Source organism: Strigops habroptila, chromosome 4 (genome assembly GCF_004027225.2).
Source record: "Strigops habroptila isolate Jane chromosome 4, bStrHab1.2.pri, whole genome shotgun sequence".
Classification (NCBI taxonomy): Eukaryota; Metazoa; Chordata; class Aves; order Psittaciformes; family Psittacidae; genus Strigops; species Strigops habroptila.
Genome location: NC_046358.1, coordinates 33,205,385 through 33,224,407, shown reverse-complemented (window position 1 = coordinate 33,224,407; position 19,023 = coordinate 33,205,385). Strand labels below are relative to the sequence as shown.

The 19,023-nt window shown below is 37.1% G+C and overlaps 1 protein-coding gene across 1 annotated transcript in view; it reads left to right on the top strand.

Moving 5' to 3' along the window:
- Positions 1-19,023, top strand: part of TSHR (thyroid stimulating hormone receptor) — a 61,846-nt gene that overhangs the window by 28,628 nt on the left and 14,195 nt on the right. Inside the window, exons 3-7 of the mRNA XM_030482222.1 lie at positions 1,603-1,677; positions 8,747-8,821; positions 10,052-10,126; positions 11,495-11,572; positions 12,564-12,632. Coding sequence (XP_030338082.1) covers positions 1,603-1,677; positions 8,747-8,821; positions 10,052-10,126; positions 11,495-11,572; positions 12,564-12,632 — 372 coding nt within the window. The remainder of the gene's footprint in view (positions 1-1,602; positions 1,678-8,746; positions 8,822-10,051; positions 10,127-11,494; positions 11,573-12,563; positions 12,633-19,023) is intronic.

The following is a 19,023-nucleotide window of genomic DNA, read 5'->3' as shown; positions in this document are numbered from 1 at the left end:
AGTTAAAATTGGTTCAGCTAATATGCTTTTAGCTCCAGTATGGAGAGGACATAAGTTCCCTGGGAACAGTTAGTGGTATTAGTCATCTGCTGGTTTTTAGAGCAGATTTTAGAGCTGTCTTTTTTTTTTTGCTGGTCATAAAGTATTCTTCCCAATTTTTTATAGCATGTTAAATATTTTTTAATATCCACTGAAAGAAATAAAGATTTATCTTCTTTAAAATTTCCACCAAAAAAAAGAATCTGATCCATAATTGATTGTATTAAAAAGCTCTCCTGGGTTAAATGATCATATTTTAATACTTTAATTTGCTATTTACTATTATTACTCACTCCTAATACTGTCACTGGACAAATAGAATGCCAAAAATCTTCTCTGTTTTGTTTAGGGAACATAACCCAATAAGTATTGATGTAATTTGGTATTTTTTAAGTTAAGTATGATTACAGGTCTTCACAAGTCTACTGATTAAAAAGGAGATAAGGCATATGATACATTATTTCTATTTATTATTACATTTTATGTGATTTTGACATCTGTAATTGGTGTCTAAGACTCTTCTAGTCAATTTAATTTTGTGCATTTAAAATAATGATCAGGTTGCTCAGGGTGTGTGTAACCATGCAAAACATTACAAACTGTACTAAGTAACTTTGATCAAGAGTAACAAAAGTACTTAAATATTTTAATATTAATGATAAAGAGTATACAGGGAATTCAAGTTATTTTAAAAGAGCTATAGATTAGAAATATGATATAAAATATTATTAGAAAAGTTATTAAAATACAAGACAACATCTTTTAAATGCTATTCCAACATTAATAAATTTTAAAACTAAGAGGTATTTTGAAGAGATAGTTCCAGTATTATCATCCTCCTAACGATGGTGGAGCAACTCTAGAACTATTTTCTCATGTTTCAGTAGATCACTAGTGGTACAAATGCTACTCAGTCTAAACAGTGTGCAAATATTTCTTAAGCCTGGCGTCTGGTTTTGCTTCTGAGCCACATTACTCCTTACATCTTTTATGACATTCACTGTATGGCTAGAGTTTCTCTCTAAATTAATGTCAGAACACGTGGGGTTTTTTTTCCTCAGCAATATCGAAGCCTCAGTTGCTCTGATGGCCCGTTTATCTCTAGAGAAATTGTGACAGTTGTTGCAATGATGGCCCAAGGACCATATTTGCTCCTTTCCTTCCTTTTTAATAATTCGATACAGATAAATATGCCTATTTACCCGAGGGCTAGATCCCCTTAGAGAACTCCAAGGTGATTTTAAGTGGGAAGAAGAAAAGAAATATGATTCTGAGATGTGAAATATGGATGTTTGCTTTTGCTACTTAATAACACTCTTGTGTTTTTTTGATTTAACTGTATTCTGCAGTATAGTGTGCATCTCAGGCATCAGTCAAAAGCAAAACTCTGTTAAAAGTTCTTCCCTAAGACACTGTCTGTGTCTGTATCTGCATCTGGAAGCCTGACACTGTATCTGGAAGTGTTGTGGCAGTTGGATGAGAGAAATAAAATGGTATGACAGGCACTAATGATGGCTTGCCAAGATCTGAGACTTGTTTCTTTTCCTGTTTGATGGTGTTTAGCTACATCTCCATAGATGAAACACTTCAGAGTCTGGAGGCCCATTCGTTCAACGGTTTAAGTAAAGTAACTCATATGTAAGTATTGTAAATAAATAAATGGAGTGATAAAATAAATTTGTGGATGTGTGGAAATAACATATATACACACATATATTGATGTTTGAGTTATCAATCTTGTCTCCTTTGTAGCTAAATACTCCTTTTCTCATTTCCTTTCTCCATAATACGGAGTCAGTCTCCTGTTATCTGGAGAGGAGACTTGTGCTTTCTTCTCCTACATCTTTTCGGTTCCCTTGCTTTCCTGTATCCTCCCATAGAAGTGTAAGAAAGTGTAGTGAAAATTATGTGGGACTACATGACGAGCTTGATGGCAAGCTGAAATAAACTGGTAACTAAGAATAGCTTCTGTCAAATTACTGAAGGTAAGTGTAAAACAGTAGTATAAATAAAATCAGAAGGACAAAAGCACAGAGCAAAATGGCACTAGCTTGAATACGAAGAATAACCAGTAATCATTCTGGAAGTGCACTAGTAAAATGAAGAGTCTTTATCTGGTTATTAGATGGAATGGGAATGTTATGGACAAAGGCTTCAGGGAAGTGTTTTTACACCTTTTTGTTCTGACCAGTCCTCACCAAGTGATGCACTAGGGCAGTTACAAAAGTGGTAGGATACCTGCATACAGGGAGTTCTTGTCATTCAACAGTACCCTGTCAAAATGAGAAGTAATGTATTGAATAGAACTTCATAGAATCCATCCTACATCTTCCATGTTTCCATTACTGATGCAAATGAGGGAATGGAAAGTGTGCCAGTGTTGCAAAGCTCAGTTGAGTTGCAGTTTATCATATTTCAGAGATTTGTGTTTGCAGAGTTTCCATGGAAGAGCGCTGTTGGTCATCATGGATCCAGAAAACATTGACAGAGAGGAGAGACTTCTGTGCCCAGAAAGAGAACATACCAGAGGCAGATACATCTTTTAAGGCTGTTGCAAGGGGTGAAAGCTACAACCCTTTTTCATATTGATGTTTGACAAAGCAAAAGTAATAATACCTTTAAATTAGATTAGGCAAGATTCATGTTAGACTCTAGGAAATGTTTTCACATGGCTGGCATAAGTAAACACTAGTCTTGTTTTCCTGGGAAGGTTGTCGCTATCACTGGAGGCCTTTAAGGCTGTTTAATCAGAAACTCCACAGGTCTATTTAATCTTCACTCAGATAAGAAGATTGAACTAGATGATCTCCTAACACTGCTCTATTTTCTATTATTTTTTCTCACTTTTACTTTACACAGTGTGAAACAGAAAGGTTAATAAAAATGAAAGAGATAATATTACTATTATGAATAGAGAACAACTAATGTTGGAAAGTAGAAGTAACTCTCCTAAGAGTACCTGACAGGCAAAGCTAGAAGTAGAGTCCAGGATCCTGAGCCCTAGTTCAGCCCAATAACATGCTCCTATAATACTCCTGAGTGAATTTCATGGGAAGGCTTTGGTTTGATAATGGTACATATTTTTGGTTATAATGCCATTTCCTCTTCTATAGATGGTTTCTCCAGGCCTGTTGCCTGTTGTTCTCTCTTCCTCTTTCTCAGTTGTTGTGTCTTTAGGATTTCTTGTTTAACACACATGAACATCTAATGAAACATTTATCGGCAGCACATTTTATAAGCAATGAATTGCTTATTTGGCACTATGCACTAACAATTCCTCATCTGGTACTTGTTGTTCACCTTACTAGACGTTAAAGATAAAATGATCTTGGGTCATTGCAGGATTCTTCTATGCAATATGCAGTGTAGTACCTTGTCTATTTTAAATCATAGGCATAAAAAGGCTTCTGAGGATGGTTTGAGCAAAAAAGAGCTAGCTGGCTAGATAGCTGTTTTCTGTTGTTCCTTTATTAGATTCAAAGTGGAGAATGGACTAGAAAAATCTCCCTTGGGATCTTAATTGATAACATAAAACTGATCTTAAAAAAGGTAATGTAATGTAAGCCTTTGAATATCATGAGCTCTTCCACAAAATGCACGCTCCTGGGAGATCTTGTAGCAGCTTTCCAGTACCTAAAGGGGGCCTACAAGAATGCTGAGAAGGGAATTTTTGTAAGAGCAAGTAGGGATAGGACAAGAGGAAATGGCTTTAAACTGAAAGAGGGGAGATTTAGATTAGATATTAGGAAGAAATTCTTTACTGTGAGGGGGGTGAGACACTGGCACAGGTTGCCCAGAGAAGCTGTGGCTGCCCCATCCCTGACAGTGTTCACAGCCAGCTTGGATAGGGCTTTGAGCAACCTGGTCTAGTGGAAGGTGTCCCTGCCCATGGCAAGGGGGGTGGAACTAGATGATCTTTAAGGTCCTTTCCAAACCTAACCATTCTATGATTCTGTGATACGATATGATTCTATGACTACTTTGAAGGAGTGGCAGATGGAGCTCTGGTGTTGCCAGTGCCTCCCAAGGCACTGTGATGTGCTCAGCAGCACTGCCTAATATGCATTACTTGCTACAACCTAAAGGGTTGTCAGGAAATATAAGTAGAAGCCTTTTCTCTTACCCTCTTCGAATCTCTAACCACCTCCAAGGCATGTTTATATTCCTGCCTGGGGGGACAGCCAGTACTCCTTCTCATAGCATGCCTTTGTCATGGCTCCCCTGAAGCCAGGCCAGAGCACACCAGCAAGGTCCAAAACCACTGCTTTATCTCACTCATGCCAGAACACAGGCCTGGATGTGCTGTCCATGCTTTAGGAAGCTTTAGGCCCAGGATGAGTAAGCAGAGCTCATGGGCATCTAAATGCATGGGACCTACGGCACAGGCTGCTGGGAGGGCACGGTGTGGAGGAAGTTTCCTGAACTGCTATGCAACGGCTATGGTAATGTGGCACCTCTTACATTTCTCACAAGGCACTACCAAAAAAGAAACTGTACACTGACATACAAGATATAGATATATTTTTTCTTTTTTATTTTTTTGCAAAAGCCAAAAATACTACCCAAGACAAGACACTAGAATTCTACTCACAGAAGCTATAGGCAAACCCCAAACATTTGCAGATAGCCCACAAAGAAGGGCTACCTCTACCACTCAAAAGCACTTACCAGCTTTTTAAAATCAGTTTGGAAGTAAGGCACACGTATTATTTAATTCGGGAATATTCAGGCATGTGGCAAATTAGGCAGTTGCATATAAGCCATAAAAGAAAGCAATTTATAAATTTGACTGTTTTTCTGAATTGCTTCCATAACTCCTCTGATTTGTTAACTCTTATCATTGTTGGGTTTGATTTATTTTCCAAAGAACAAGATTATTCAGGGATAAATGTATATGTTGTGCTATGCGTTTGTATGATGTTCTCCCCTTGCATAGTATTTTTGCTAAAATAATATCGGGTAAGGACTATCACAGGGTATTTTAAAGGAGGTTGAAGTTACTCCAACAGTTTTTAAAAGTAATTTCACAGAGTTTAATTTTCATAAGTTGTTTTTCATGGACTTTTCATGAAGTGCAGCTTAATGTAAATAATCTTTTTACCCTAAATTAAACTTACACACAGAGTTTCATTTTAAAAACATTTTGTTTTAAACATAAGAAGTTCTTAGGAGAAAATTCAGTATTTGTGGAAGGGAGGAACTAATTGCTTTGGCTTGAGTCAAATGTCATGTGAATAGGCATCCTGTGTTCTTCATCATCCATGTTTGCCAAGCCTGCTAGAGTGCTCCAGCTTTGATCTTCAGTGCTCCACTTTCTTCATCCTTATTCAGTTTGTGTGCTTCTATCCCAGCTTTCTGTTCCTTCCAGACTTCAGCTCTCTTTAAGCATAGGTCATTTTTATGAACCTATGCCTGTCAAGTGCCGAGCAACTTCTGCAAATTAAGGATACTGATCACTTGCTGTATTTTAATGGCTCAGATCTCATTTTGATTGTAATTAATGACAAATTCACACTCTATGAAGATGAAAATCAGAGCCAAGACTTTGCGGGGTTTTTTCCCAAATTGTGTTAAATTGGTGTCACAATGTTTTCTTGTTCCTTCTTTTTGTCTTTACCTTTTTTAAGTATGTCTGTGAGACTTACTTAACATGCTTACAAATTCAGAACTCTCTCTCCTGTACAATGGCATATTTATTTTTTCCAGATATACTTCTGAAAGTGTCCGATTAGCAGTCAATGTCTCTGTGCACTTGTCTTACTAGTGGAGCTGCAGCTTGGTAGCATTACACTCAATAAAAAGCTTTTGTAATTAGGTCATTGTTTCTCAGGAAAACATTCCTGTGGAAGAAACCCCAGAAAAATTCACTCTTTTCCCTTCTCTGTGACTCTGCTCATGCTCCTCTGAGATCTCTCCCTACTCCCTTTTTGTCCTCACTTCAAGAGCTCTCTCCTCTTGTGCAACTACATGAAAAGCCCTCTCAGCATTTGGGAACAGGGCCAAAGGTTATGGTTCAAGTGGCATGCCCTCATATATGTGACATCATTTGGAGAGCTGGTGGGGGACCACTCTTCATCTCTGCAGTGAGCTGGAGCTAAGGGCCAGGGCAGCTTTGCCAGCCTTCAGGCCAGGGCTGCACTTCCCTACTTGGACAGCTTGTGGAGCCAGGTCGTGGGATATAATGCTGCAGAAAAGAGAGGTGATATGATGGAAATATCTGAGATGCAACTGGAGAGGGAGACAGAAGCGATCTGGAGGACTGCTGTATACCTGCAGGGAATTTCAAGGCACTGAAATTTTGTGCCATGTGAAAAAATCTTGTTAAAAGCTGCAGTCTGGAGGTAGGGAATAAACAGGCTGTCAGAAGCCTGAGCCAATTTTCTGGTGCTAGCAATGCAAAGGCTTGACAGGTGCATGCAGATGAAATAACATGGATAGTCTGGCTGTAGGAGGAGAATAAACGGAAGTACATATATAAGTGAGAGAAGTCAAGGAAGCTACAGGCAAAGTAAGTCTAAGAAGGTAGAGAGGGGTCCCCCCAAAAAAGCCTGATTTAAAGTATTTCAGAACTGCTGACCTGGATATCCTCAGTCTTCATAGGTATCTCAGCATAACATGATTATACAGGGACTCTGTGGACAAATTTGGAGCTTCTGGATTCTGGGCTTGAACAAGCTCAGGGGTGTGTCAATATTGCAAGGCAGGTATGAAAGATATGTCTGGTAAATGAAATTTATACACCACTTAAGTAAATGTGCTATTTAAAATGTTACTAAGTTCATATAGGATTTTAACTAGCTTAACCTTTCTAGAAGTTATCTGGTGAAATTACATCTCAGTAATTAATTCATTAGACTAATATTTGAATAGTTATTAGTTTCATTTTAGATTAATTTGGGTTTTGAGCTAAATATTTATCTTTATAACTGAACATAAATTCATAGTTATTTGTAAGTCTTGACATGGGACTTTCTATCAAAACGAGACTTTCTCTGCACATCTATTACGTGTTAAAGTTTTTAAGGTGGATTTTTTTTAAAGCAAAACTGAGCTGATATTCATGGACAGCCAGGTCATGGTTTGATTGTGAACCTAGTATATTTTTAATTACTAGTCTGAGTGCCAGAAATAAAATTTAAAACATTGTTCATCTTTAAAGCACAAATAAGCCAATTCTTAATTGGTTTATGTACTTTTGAAAATAAAGCAGAAGCTAAATAGTTTGGAAAGTAACGTGAATAATTTTGTAAATATGCCACAAATAATTCTCCTGTCTCGTAGGTAGGTAGCAATATCCTTTTTTCTTACAAGCATCTCTAAGTAATTTTAGTTGGGACTGAGAAGTGAAATATTTGTTCAGGGCACCTTTTGCCTTTCTGCATCAATAGTCAAGAGAGATGCCTATTGTCTTAGGTTTTCTTATATCTTTAAAACCCTTAATTCCCAGAACGACTCAGAATTGTTACATTGCTGTTGGGTGCAGAATTTAAGCACTGTATGCTAAGATTAAGTTGTATTTATAGGGTGTGTCAAAGTTCCACTTCAAAAGTCACTTAAAATCAGCTCTCACAGACACTTAGATACCTGGGAACTAGCGTACTAGGAATTTTTAAGTACACTCTTTGGCTTTATCTGCATTTTAGGCAGCTAAAACTACTAACAGTTTTCCTAGAGTTGCTTTTGAAAGGAACCTTAACTTTCTAAATCTGTGGGTTTCAATCTTTCCAATTCACCAATGCAAATATAAATACAGTGTATATTAAAGCATAATTCTTCCATAATCGCAGCATTACCAATTCAAGGAAATCAAACAGTGGGAACATAAACCTTTTCCCCAATGTTCAGTCAAATCATATTGATTTCTTCATTCACGTTATCTAAGCTTTTCTCTGACTACAGTGCCAACTGTCTCATCTGGCAGTTCTAAATCTTTTATTCCCAGATTAATTAGTTTTTCATTTGCCTTTGTTAAACAGCACATGCCCTCTCATGGCCTAGTTACTTAATAAATCAAAATCTGATTGAATCTCACTGCACTATTTTGTGCTTTCAATTTTTGTACCATCTGCAGGTTTTGAATTCTTACTTTTGGTACCCTCATACAATCATTTACGCAGAATACTATGAATAGCAACAAGCCAAAACCTTATGACTTTATGGTACTCCGATGCACTATACATTTCCAGGCTGAAGCTTGATCTGAAGACTGCCTTTCCCTGGAATATTTGGCCCACAACTATTAGATATTAGAGGATATCTAACCAGGGGGCTCATGAGTTCAGCATTTTAAATGTAGTTAGTAACGGAAAAGCATGTCAGTTAAAGCTGAGCAAATTCCACTGTTGGGAGTGTGATAGCTACATAACTAATAAATTAATTTGAGAGAAGCAAGAGACTGACATTGAGAAGTTTTCTTTTAAATACAGAAGCAGTACTGTTCAAAGTAGCTAACAGACACAAAGAATATTTTAATACAGCACTGTAATAGCAGTAGTATAACGATTAATTACATCAGTTTTACATGCACATAATTCATTGCTGTAAGATTATTCAGCATGCATAGAGGTCTTGAGCTAGCGTTGGCCATTACAAAAGCTCATTGCAGGAATCAGGTCCCTGATATTTCATTTTAACATTGCTGATTTCTGTTACAATAAATAATTAAATATGAATGATCAGTGTGGTGATGTTCCTCCCTTTTTTACAGTGAAATTCGAAATCTTAGAAACTTGGATTACATAGACCCAGATGCCTTTAAGAACCTCCCACTTTTGAAATACCTGTAAGTATTTAGCACCTGTAGCAAGTTGGCACTTAAGCCTCACGGATGGCTCTTTACACTATAGCAGTTTTGTTTCTTTGCATTTCATTTTGGAACTGATTGCAATGTTTTTCCCTGATGCTTTATTTTAATGACAGAAAGCCAGCTAGGGTAGGGGTTGGAACTTGGACTATGTTTTCAAGAAAGGAAAACATGTTCACAGTTCATCAGCAATTTTGCCATTCTTCTTATACATTAAATGTCTGAAATACACTAGTGTTTCCTTGGTAAAATTCCACAGCTAGCTTTCTTCTTATGGTAAGTGCTGCCTTACTGTATTTTTTGTAGGGAATATTGGGAAGAAGGAACACAACAGAGATATACACATCTTTTATATTTACTATATATTTACACAGGGGTTTAAAACATACCTGTCAGCTAAATGTGAAAGACTATCTATAGACACTTGATTTCATGTAATCTCTGGCAGAAAGAAATCCTGAAGAATTTTCTGTATTCCCATGAAGCTTCTAAAGAGCAGCACAGAGTAACCAAAACAGGAAATTCTAAAATTATAGCATAGGAAAGAGAGGTGAAGAAGAGAATATCTTCTGTGATTTTGAGTAATGTTTAGAAGACTTTAAAAAGTGGCGTCATGATGAGACTCTGTTGTGGGGGTAGTGGTGAGAAGGAAAGGTTTTTCCAGATTGTTCCTATAGATCTGAAAGCAATATAAAGAAAGTAGTTGAAATAATTTCATTTCAGGATAATAGTTTTAAAAAATGAGAACTATATTTTCTCATTTCCACTCTATATGAGTTCAGAAATAAGGGGCATTAACTGTATTTACGTTTGAAAATATCTTTCCCTTCTAAGCTCTTAGCCTCAATGAAAGATAGTGGATTGGGGGGTCCAGGCTATTAATAGTCTGAATCTCCCAAGTGAATCCAGAGTTAAAAGGCTTTTTCTCCCTATCCACCTCATAGGCTACTTTGCTGTGCAGATCTGATCAGCTGTCTTATTATTCTGTGTTTCCAGTTTTTAGATTCTATCTAAATTTATCATAAATCTGGTATTTTGATTTTTTTATTTGTACTTGCATCCTTATATTTTTGACAGTTGATTATGAATTAATTGATTGACAATAGGAAGATGAAATAACTGTCCTGCACTGTTGAGTGCTTTAAGTACATTATTTGTTGTTGTTCAGTGATCCAGTACATGTAATTCTTTTTGTTTTCTCTCATTCAGTGGTATTTTTAATACTGGACTCAAAGCATTTCCAGACCTCACGAAAATCTACTCATCTGATGTGAACTTTTTACTGTAAGTATCTGTCCTCACAGATGGTTAAAACACTGCCACCCTCAGATCCCAAGAAAACCTATAGTGAAGGTTTCTGATTCGGAGAAAAACATTAAATATGTCTGACAAAGCACTTCTCCAGCTAAATTTAAATCATAATTAGTACCAAATCTGGAAAATGACAGGTCACATAATGCTATACATTTGACCTGGATGAAAGGCATGGACACACAAGTGCATTTCTCTTGAATTAGCCAAAGCACACAATACACAACTTTTACAAGCCTTTTGCTTTTAGTTTTTGTTTTTGTAATGGCTGTGCAATACCTAAATTAGTCTAAAGTCAGAATAGTGTGACACACAGGACTTGATCTGATATACAACCTGCTAACATGAAGTCATCCTAGCGACATTCTTCTAACAAATTTGTGCTGGCATGCTGAGCTTATATCGCACATTTTCTGATACTTCTCTTCACCGCACTCCTGTATCATTGAACTGTAACCTCCACTGGCTATCTGCCTTCCTTCTTCTGACCCAATCCTGAGCACGGAAGACCCAAGAGCAGGAGAACTGGACAATCTTGAGAGCAACTGTTTATTATTACACCTTTAAAAAACTCAGTGTTGGCTAAGCTCACATTTTAAGGAAGATATTGGTGAAGGCTTATTATGTTGCTTCATACAATTAATGTTTTAATAAAGAAAATAGAAAAGGAGCTTAAAAGGCAAATTACTTTTTTCTCTCTCCTTTTTCCAGTTTAGTCATAGTAAATCTGTTTAGTTTTTCTTTGTCCCTTTTGAGACAACAGTTTTGGTGAAGATACCTAGTATTTATTAAGACTACAGAGCAGGAATAAAAAGTAAGAAACGACAGATAGTGAAATACTCATTCAGACAAGAGTTGAGAAGGATCATTAGGTTAGATCACATAATAAGTTTTTTCACTTGTGCTAAATTCAGTTCTGTGAAGTGAAATGCCTCTGTCCTGAATAATGTATTACCTGTTGTTTTAGCCTAGCTAGAGAGACAGATCTCACCTCTGAAGTCACTTGGGCTGGCTTAATTGACACTGCAACATTATTTACTTTGCTAATTCTCTGGCTTTTAAGACAAGCGACCTGACTGTGCTGTTAACCACTATAACCAAACAGGCTGGCACACCTCACCAGGACTGTAAAACCCATCTCCTTCACAAGCTCACTTCCTGGATGCTGGAACATGCTCAATTCTTAATCATCACACATGTATCTTCTGACCTTAGATAAACTAAACAAGTTATTATATGCTTTTATTTATTATGAAGGCAGAGAACAATTAATAATAAAACTGTTCTGGAAGAGCTCTGTTGGGCTTATGTTTGATTGTGATGTTTCGTCTCCTTTTTCAGTGAAATTGCAGATAATCCTTTCATGACTTCGGTGCCTGCAAATGCTTTCCATGGGCTTTGTAATGAATCTTTAACTCTGTAAGTTCTTCCAGTTTAAGTCACAAGGCAATTACCTCTATTAAGCACATGGTAAAATGTTTTAAAAAACCTCAAATAATCCTTGTCCTACTCTAGCATTTTGCAAAAGAGAAATATCATAGACAGGTAGTATCCATAATCTAATTTGCCTAAATCCTTTACTTTGATAGTGATTTCAATTAACCCTGCTGCTTTTCTTTAAACTGGCTTGACCAAAGTGGGTTTGCTTTTGTATGACCCTGATGCCAGTAAATGGTTATATTGGAGAAAAATCAATAGGAAAAGGTTGCAGATTTCTCCTTCTGTAAAGCTACAGCATGGTTAGAACTGTGTCTAAGTTTTTTGCAGCCTAAGGACGCATACCATGAAGGTTAATGGGTGGCAAATTTCAGAAGTGTCGTATTTGAAAGAAAATTGTTAAATAAAGTTCAGTTATGCAAGTCATACTCAATGTTAACGGCAGGAAAGGGCTGAGGGGAGTGAAAATGATAACCTGAAAAGTCTTTTCCTACCTAAATGATTCTATGAACTGAACTAGGAGAAATTCTAAAAAAAATCCTTTTCCTCTAAGGGAGCAAAAGAACGATTTGTAAAAATTCAGGCAGGCCTGATTGATAGTAAAATCCTAGCTATTTTGCTAGGTATTAGATGCTTTAGCCTTCCTTAATCAGTCCTAGCAGAATTTTGTTTCCTTGAGTTTAGTTTGAGGGTGAGAAAGTTATAGCAATGTGTTTTAGTCTAGTTCTTTCTTTGCTGTAAAAAGAAGTAGAAGATGGCACATCTGCCACATGGTGGTCTTATTCAACTACACTCAAGAATGCTGCTGGGCATTTGTTTGACCTTGCACTATAATTGCTGCTTCTTCAAGAGATTTAAAATTAACCCATCCATAAATGTGCTGTTGCCCAGAAAAAATGATACATACAATGTTAGGTATTCAGGTATTGAAGCAACCAAAAATACACTAATCTTGGATTTTTTTTGCTTGTAGCAAACTCTACAATAATGGTTTTACCAGCATCCAAGGCCATGCTTTTAATGGGACAAATCTGGATGCCATGTAAGTAACAGACCATTCTTTTCTTTCAGGAAAACAAAAACAAAAAACCCAACCCTCTATGCTTGTTGCAGGCTCTTAAATATATATCTTATTCTAATTATTTTTCACGAACAAGAAGAGGATAATAATTTCAGCCAGCAATAAAAATATTAGCACCTAATGTCTTTTGCAGTGTACTTTCATTTGGGATGTATATTTATTTATAGCTCAGAAATCAAATCATGGCAGGTAATTCCAGTGTAATTTTGTTCTGGTTTGAAGCTACAGTAAGATTTCTTTTGATCAGTAACATTTCTAAGACAATTTGGAAGATAACTATGCTTGTTTACTTACACGACAGATTATTTTGCTAAGTGTAGCACTGATAATGGTAGCAGCCCTTTCACAGAAACTTCTCATCTGCAAAAAAGAGAGTGGTGTAAGGTGCTGGAAGCAATTCAGAGGAACTGGTCACTTGCACGAGGAATGAGAGGTGGACATCTCAAAAACACAAAGCAACCATTCAACTTTCCATTCACCTTCTTATTATAGTTTCTGGAAACTAATACTTAAGTGAGTCAGTATCCTTTTTACGCCATATCCAAAATCATCTGCCTCAACCATTAACACAGAAAACATCTCAATTCCAGAGGCTCCATCCACTTTGGCAGACCTTACTCTAGCCCTACAGAGGCTTGGCTGAAGAGCCTGACTAGCAATCATCTTGTGAGTAAAGAGGTTTCTTCATCATGAGTTCTTAAATACAGCAGAGGAATGAGGATAGATAAAATAATTTTCAATACTTCATTTTAAATTGGGCTTGAATTCCATAAGAGCATCCTGAGAGGCTCTTATAAGAGCAAATGCTATATTCTGCACCTGGGATGGGGTAAACTGGCTTATACATGCAAAGTGGGGGACAAGAGGCTGGAGAGCAGCCCTGCAGAAAGAGATCTGGGGGTTTGGGTTGATGGCAAGTTGAATATGAGTTAACAGTGTCCTGGGGTGCATCAAGCACAGCATCGCTAGCTGGTGAAGGGAGGTGGTTGTCCCACCCTGCACTGCACTGGTGTGGCGGCACCTCGAGCACTCTGTGCAGTTTTGGCTGCCTCAGTGTAAGCACATCAAACTGTTAGTGTGTCCAGAGGAGGGCGACCAAGACGGTGAAAGGTCTCGAGGGGAAGATTTACAAGGAGCAGCTGAGATCACTTATTTTGTTGGAGAAGGCTGAGGAGTGACTTCACGGCAGTCTACACATTACTTCCTCAAGAGGGGCAGCAGAGAGGGAGGTGCTGATCTCCTGTCTCTGGTGACCAGCAATAGGACACAAGGAAATGGAATAGAGCCATGGCAGGGGAAGTTCAGATGGGACATTAGGAGAAGGTTCTTCACTGAGAGGATGGTCAGTCACTGGAAGAGGCTCCCCAGTGAAGTTGTCAGGGCACCAACCCTGTCAGAGTTCAAGGAGCATTTGGATGACACTCTTAACAAGCAGGGAGTTGGACTCGATGAGCTTTATGAGTCGCTTCCAACTTGAGATGTTCTATGATTCTAAGTGAATCTTTCCAGAGACTGGCTATGATGCACTAGTTAAATAAGTAAAAAAAAAAAAAACCACCCTAACAAACCAAAACAAAACAAAAAAACCTGAACAAAACAAAACAAAAACCCAAAACAAAAAATTGAACTGTAACAAGGCTTACTTTCAGGGCTTTATCTACCAGCCATAAAAAGGGTTTATTATAACAAAGAGTTTTATCCTAATTAAATCATATGACATTTACTTGGAGCAAAGCACTACTCCAGATTTACAAGGTAAACCAGGGAGCCAAATATCAGTGGTAAAGCCTTTATCTGTTTGATAAACTACACTGAAATTTCTAAACTAATTTTCTGAAGTAGTTTGGTTACCATATGCCAAGATAAGGTGTAATTTTGCTAAGTGCAAGCTTGGAGATTTGTTTTTTCTAGCAGCATCATTAAGTTAATGCAAAAGGCAAATATTTCTTTTTCTGTATTCTGACATTTCTAATTTGAACTCTTGTTTATCTACCACTGTACAGTGAAGAAGTTACCTGTTTTCCCCTGGGTCTGATCCCAGGTCCTTTGGACCTGATGAAACTAGGAGCAAAAAGAAACAAAAAGAGTGAGGGAAAGAAATTTTAATGGGTTTTGAATGATGACCTCAGGGAGGAAAACAAGTAAAAAAGGAAAATAATCAAAACCAATAATTCACTTTTGACAAATTTTTCAAAGACTTCATGTTCCATCCATACATCAGAAGACATTCTGGGAATCTTGGAGGCTGCCTTCTACCATGCAGTGTGCCTTACTACCAGTCTTGCAGTATTAGAAAACCTGTGTAACTTAAGGACATCAAAACAGTCAATGCAGATATAGGTCTGGAACCATGCATAAATGGTTTCATCATCATACTGAATAATGGCACTACTACCTAATAAATCTGCAAACCACAGTATTACTGTATATGTTTTGTAAAGGTAGGGAAGTAAAAAAACAGGATGAAATGCCAGATGACACTTTTACTGAACAGTGTTCATCTGAAACCTGAATCCCTCGTTCTAACACATCATTAAGCGCAATGAAATGCATCACTCCACAGACTTCTCCAAAATGGTGCTTCTGCACCAATGTTTATTTCTCTAAGGAAGTTGGTGAGGAAAGAACATTTTTAAAAACATATATCCAGTGAATGGCAAAATTTATATGATGAGGTTTTACAGAGCCGTCTAAATTACTGAAATGGGAAAAGTGCAATCTAAAAATCTAATTACAAAAATAAACTGCAGAAAAATGTATTTGCTTTGGTATACACACTCAGGGGTTGCTTATAATGCTTGACTTAGCTCAATGTCAAGATAAACAATGGTGCAGAAAAAACATATAATGAATCCTTAACGCTGCTCATTTACAAACGTATCTCTTTTGCCTGTTCTCCCTTTCTTTAGCCTACATTTCATAATCCAATAGGATGCACAGATACATTAACAAGTTACATTTCCAGAACCCATTTAATATCTAATGGTGATATTTAAATGTGTGGGCAACAATTTTTTTTTTCTGGTTTCCTTGTTTCTTAACCTCTGCTGCCTTATTTTAAAATCAGAAGCTGAAAGAAAGCAAGCAAATACTATGAAATAATTCATAATTCCATAAACCAATCAGGTATTCCATAGGAACTTTAGTAACTTTAGTAGTAGTAAAGTTCCATATAGGAACTTTAGTAACTTTACTTAGTTTTTAACTAATGGGTAATGCCCAATGAATAACATGCCAGAAGTGTTACTCTGGCTTGGCTCCCTAAGACTTCGTGTTGTGTAACCCAGCCAAAATGCATTTACTTCTCGTTTCTCACTTTGGTGACCAATGTAAACTGATATCCAGTGAACACTATGGACAATTTGCCACTGACTTCAGCCAGGACAGGATTAGAAACTTTACATTATTTTTTTCCCACACCAAGAAACAATTGCTCTGACTTTATTTAATTTGTACGGCTACATCCCAGTTCAACTATCTGAATTTGAAAGACTCTTCCAGCACAAAGATAAAATAGTGGCTCTCTGCACTTTCCCAAATCAATTCACTTATCTCTACAGCCACCACCTCAAATGGTGGATTTTGTTACAGAACTTACAATTACGAAAGGTTTGCCACTGACTGGCACAATGGACACAGCTTGCTCTCTGAAACCTGTTGTGACAGCCCTATTTTATTTTTTGCCTTCCTAGCTACATCACAAGCTAGCTTTAAAATGTTGTATAATTGTTACAGTACCGAACATCCCTCTCTGCTTGAGGTATTATTGCCTGTATCAGAAGTATCAAATTCTTTCTACTTTCATTCCATTTAATTTCTCTAATAGGTCTGGCCTCGGCATCCTATCATTTCTGTGCCAACTGCACTTGGAAATTTTATGAAATTCCTCTACTTTGTCGAACATGACCTCCATAAGGCAGTCTGTCTGCAAACCTTGCAAAGTTTCTGTTCTTTAGTTGGACTGAGGACCACATCGTCCTCTCTTGAGCAATGCTTTAGGTTATCATCTGCAGCCATCTTCTCTTTCTTCATTCTTGCATTACAAGGCCTCCACCAGGTGCCCTTGGTGAAATGTCAAGCAATCCTGATGCTTACAGCTGCTGGGACATACTTATGTCACTGAGTTCCTCTTCCTGCTTCTGCTGGACCTGAGGTACTTATAATATTGCAGTCTGTGGATCCTGTTGTTGCTCCTAGACTGCAGCCTCATGCTTTGATCTGTGGTTTGCTACTGGGACCATCAAACTTTACCTTTCCACTATACAGAAAACTTATAAAAACTATCAATGTATCCTGCAACAGCCACAGGTGCTATGAGTCTCTTCTACCATGGTCCTGCAGGGCCTTTACAGCATTGATCATTTTGCCATAATTTCATCAAGGGAACATACTTTCGCCTTGACAACTTTCCTTGGCAATGCTCTGTGTTCTCTGCCTTAATGGGTTGCATTGCATTTCTGCTCTGAAACCAAGTCCTACAGCTGTAGGACCATCCCCTTTGCTGCCTTGCTTCAAACTTCTCTCAGAGATCCTTTCTCATTACAGTACAGAAACAAAATTCTTGGACTGTTCTGTCTCCTTGCTTATGTAGTGCCCCTCAGCCGAGAGAGCTACATGATACTCCATCCTCCTCCAGGAACTATTATAATTAGTAGATTATTCTTAATCTCAACACAATATTTCAATTGCCATCCAAATTAAGTTAAAAAACATGACTAGGTTTGATGCCTGCAAGTCATTTCTCTTGTAAACATTCTGACAGAAGTTGATTGAACTAAGTAAAAACACTATCTAAGGTTAAATTGCAGTCTTAGGGAAAGAATTAGTGTAGTATCCACACGAACATATACAAGCACACATATATGTATATGTATGTATGTATATATTGCAACCTAATCTTCAGTCTCTTTTCATTGCTCAGCTAATTCAACATATGCCTGTCTGTGTGTTTAGAAGATCTAGCTGCTTATAACTGCAGTCCTCCTCCCTGGCTAACCACTTTAGCGAGGAAATTAACATGCCTTCTACGTTTTGGGAAGTACTTTTTAGCTGAACAATTGTTCCAAACCCACATTTTTAATCTCTGTGTCAAATACAACCAACTAAGATGAACAACCTTGCACCATATGCATACAAATAATGCTTAATTTTCCATTGCATCATGTTCTGTGTATATCTGCTCTTCACAGAATGTCATAAAATCTGCTCAGTGCTATATGTCCACTGTGACTCTGGCAGAAAAGCATGATGCCTAGGCTTCTGCTACTCCTGCAGGTTGTTTAATTTATGCTTCCTCTTTATAGACCTGCAATTGTGGAACTACTGAAGTCAATTATTTCTCCCAAGTCGTTCCACAAAACCCATAAATTCTATTAGGCCATTGAGAACAAAAGCCTTGGAAGAAATGCATAGACTCTCTAAAGCAATTTGGAACTTGACTGAATTACTTGCAATAATAATCCATGTATTTATAAGACTCAAACAGCAGTTTCAGACCATGGTAAAAGAGTAATTCATTTTACAAACACATCAAAAAAAAAAAAAAAAAAAAAAAAAAAAGGATTCATTCTAGATCAGTCACTTTAAAATCTAAAACCGCAGAACTGAATTTAACATTGACTGTTCCACTTGGATTATATTAATTTTTTGAGTGTTCAGTAGCCTTGCATTGCCTGTCTTTAATCATCCACCTATAACTCAACTATTAATTCCTGACTTCTTGAATCCATGCTTCCTTATATGTCACTTTCTAGAGTGATGGTAATTAATGTTGGTCCTTGATTACATCAATCCTGTAATCATAGGAGAAATTTGCAGCATTCCATCTTTCAGGAAAGAGTTGGCCACTCAAGGAAATTGTTCAGAGTTTTCCCAAGACTTCAGATTATTTTGTTTATTTTTTAAACAGAACATGTATAATTTTTTCCTTCAGATCATCCTCCTTCTCACTGCCTCTCTTGCTGCTTGTATAACAAAACTTCATTCTTAACTTTGATTTGTATACGGGAGCCTCCACATGGCTATGGAGATTTTAAAGCACTTAAAACTTATTATCAACCTCAAAACAAGGAGGGCATTATTTTAATGTTTGTTGATTATGTGTTCTGGTAAGTAAAATGTTAATTCCCCACACCTCATTCTGATAAAAGCAAAAACATCTATTTAACCTCATTCGCACACATATGTACTTGAAGATACAGTATGTATTCACATATCTTTATGTGTATGATATATATTTGCCTTTTTGTTTTTGTCTATTTAATTTTGCCTAAATTTTTTGCCTATTTAATTATTTATTATTTGATGAGGGATTTAATTTATTTTCAAAACAGCAAGCCTGTATTTTATTCCT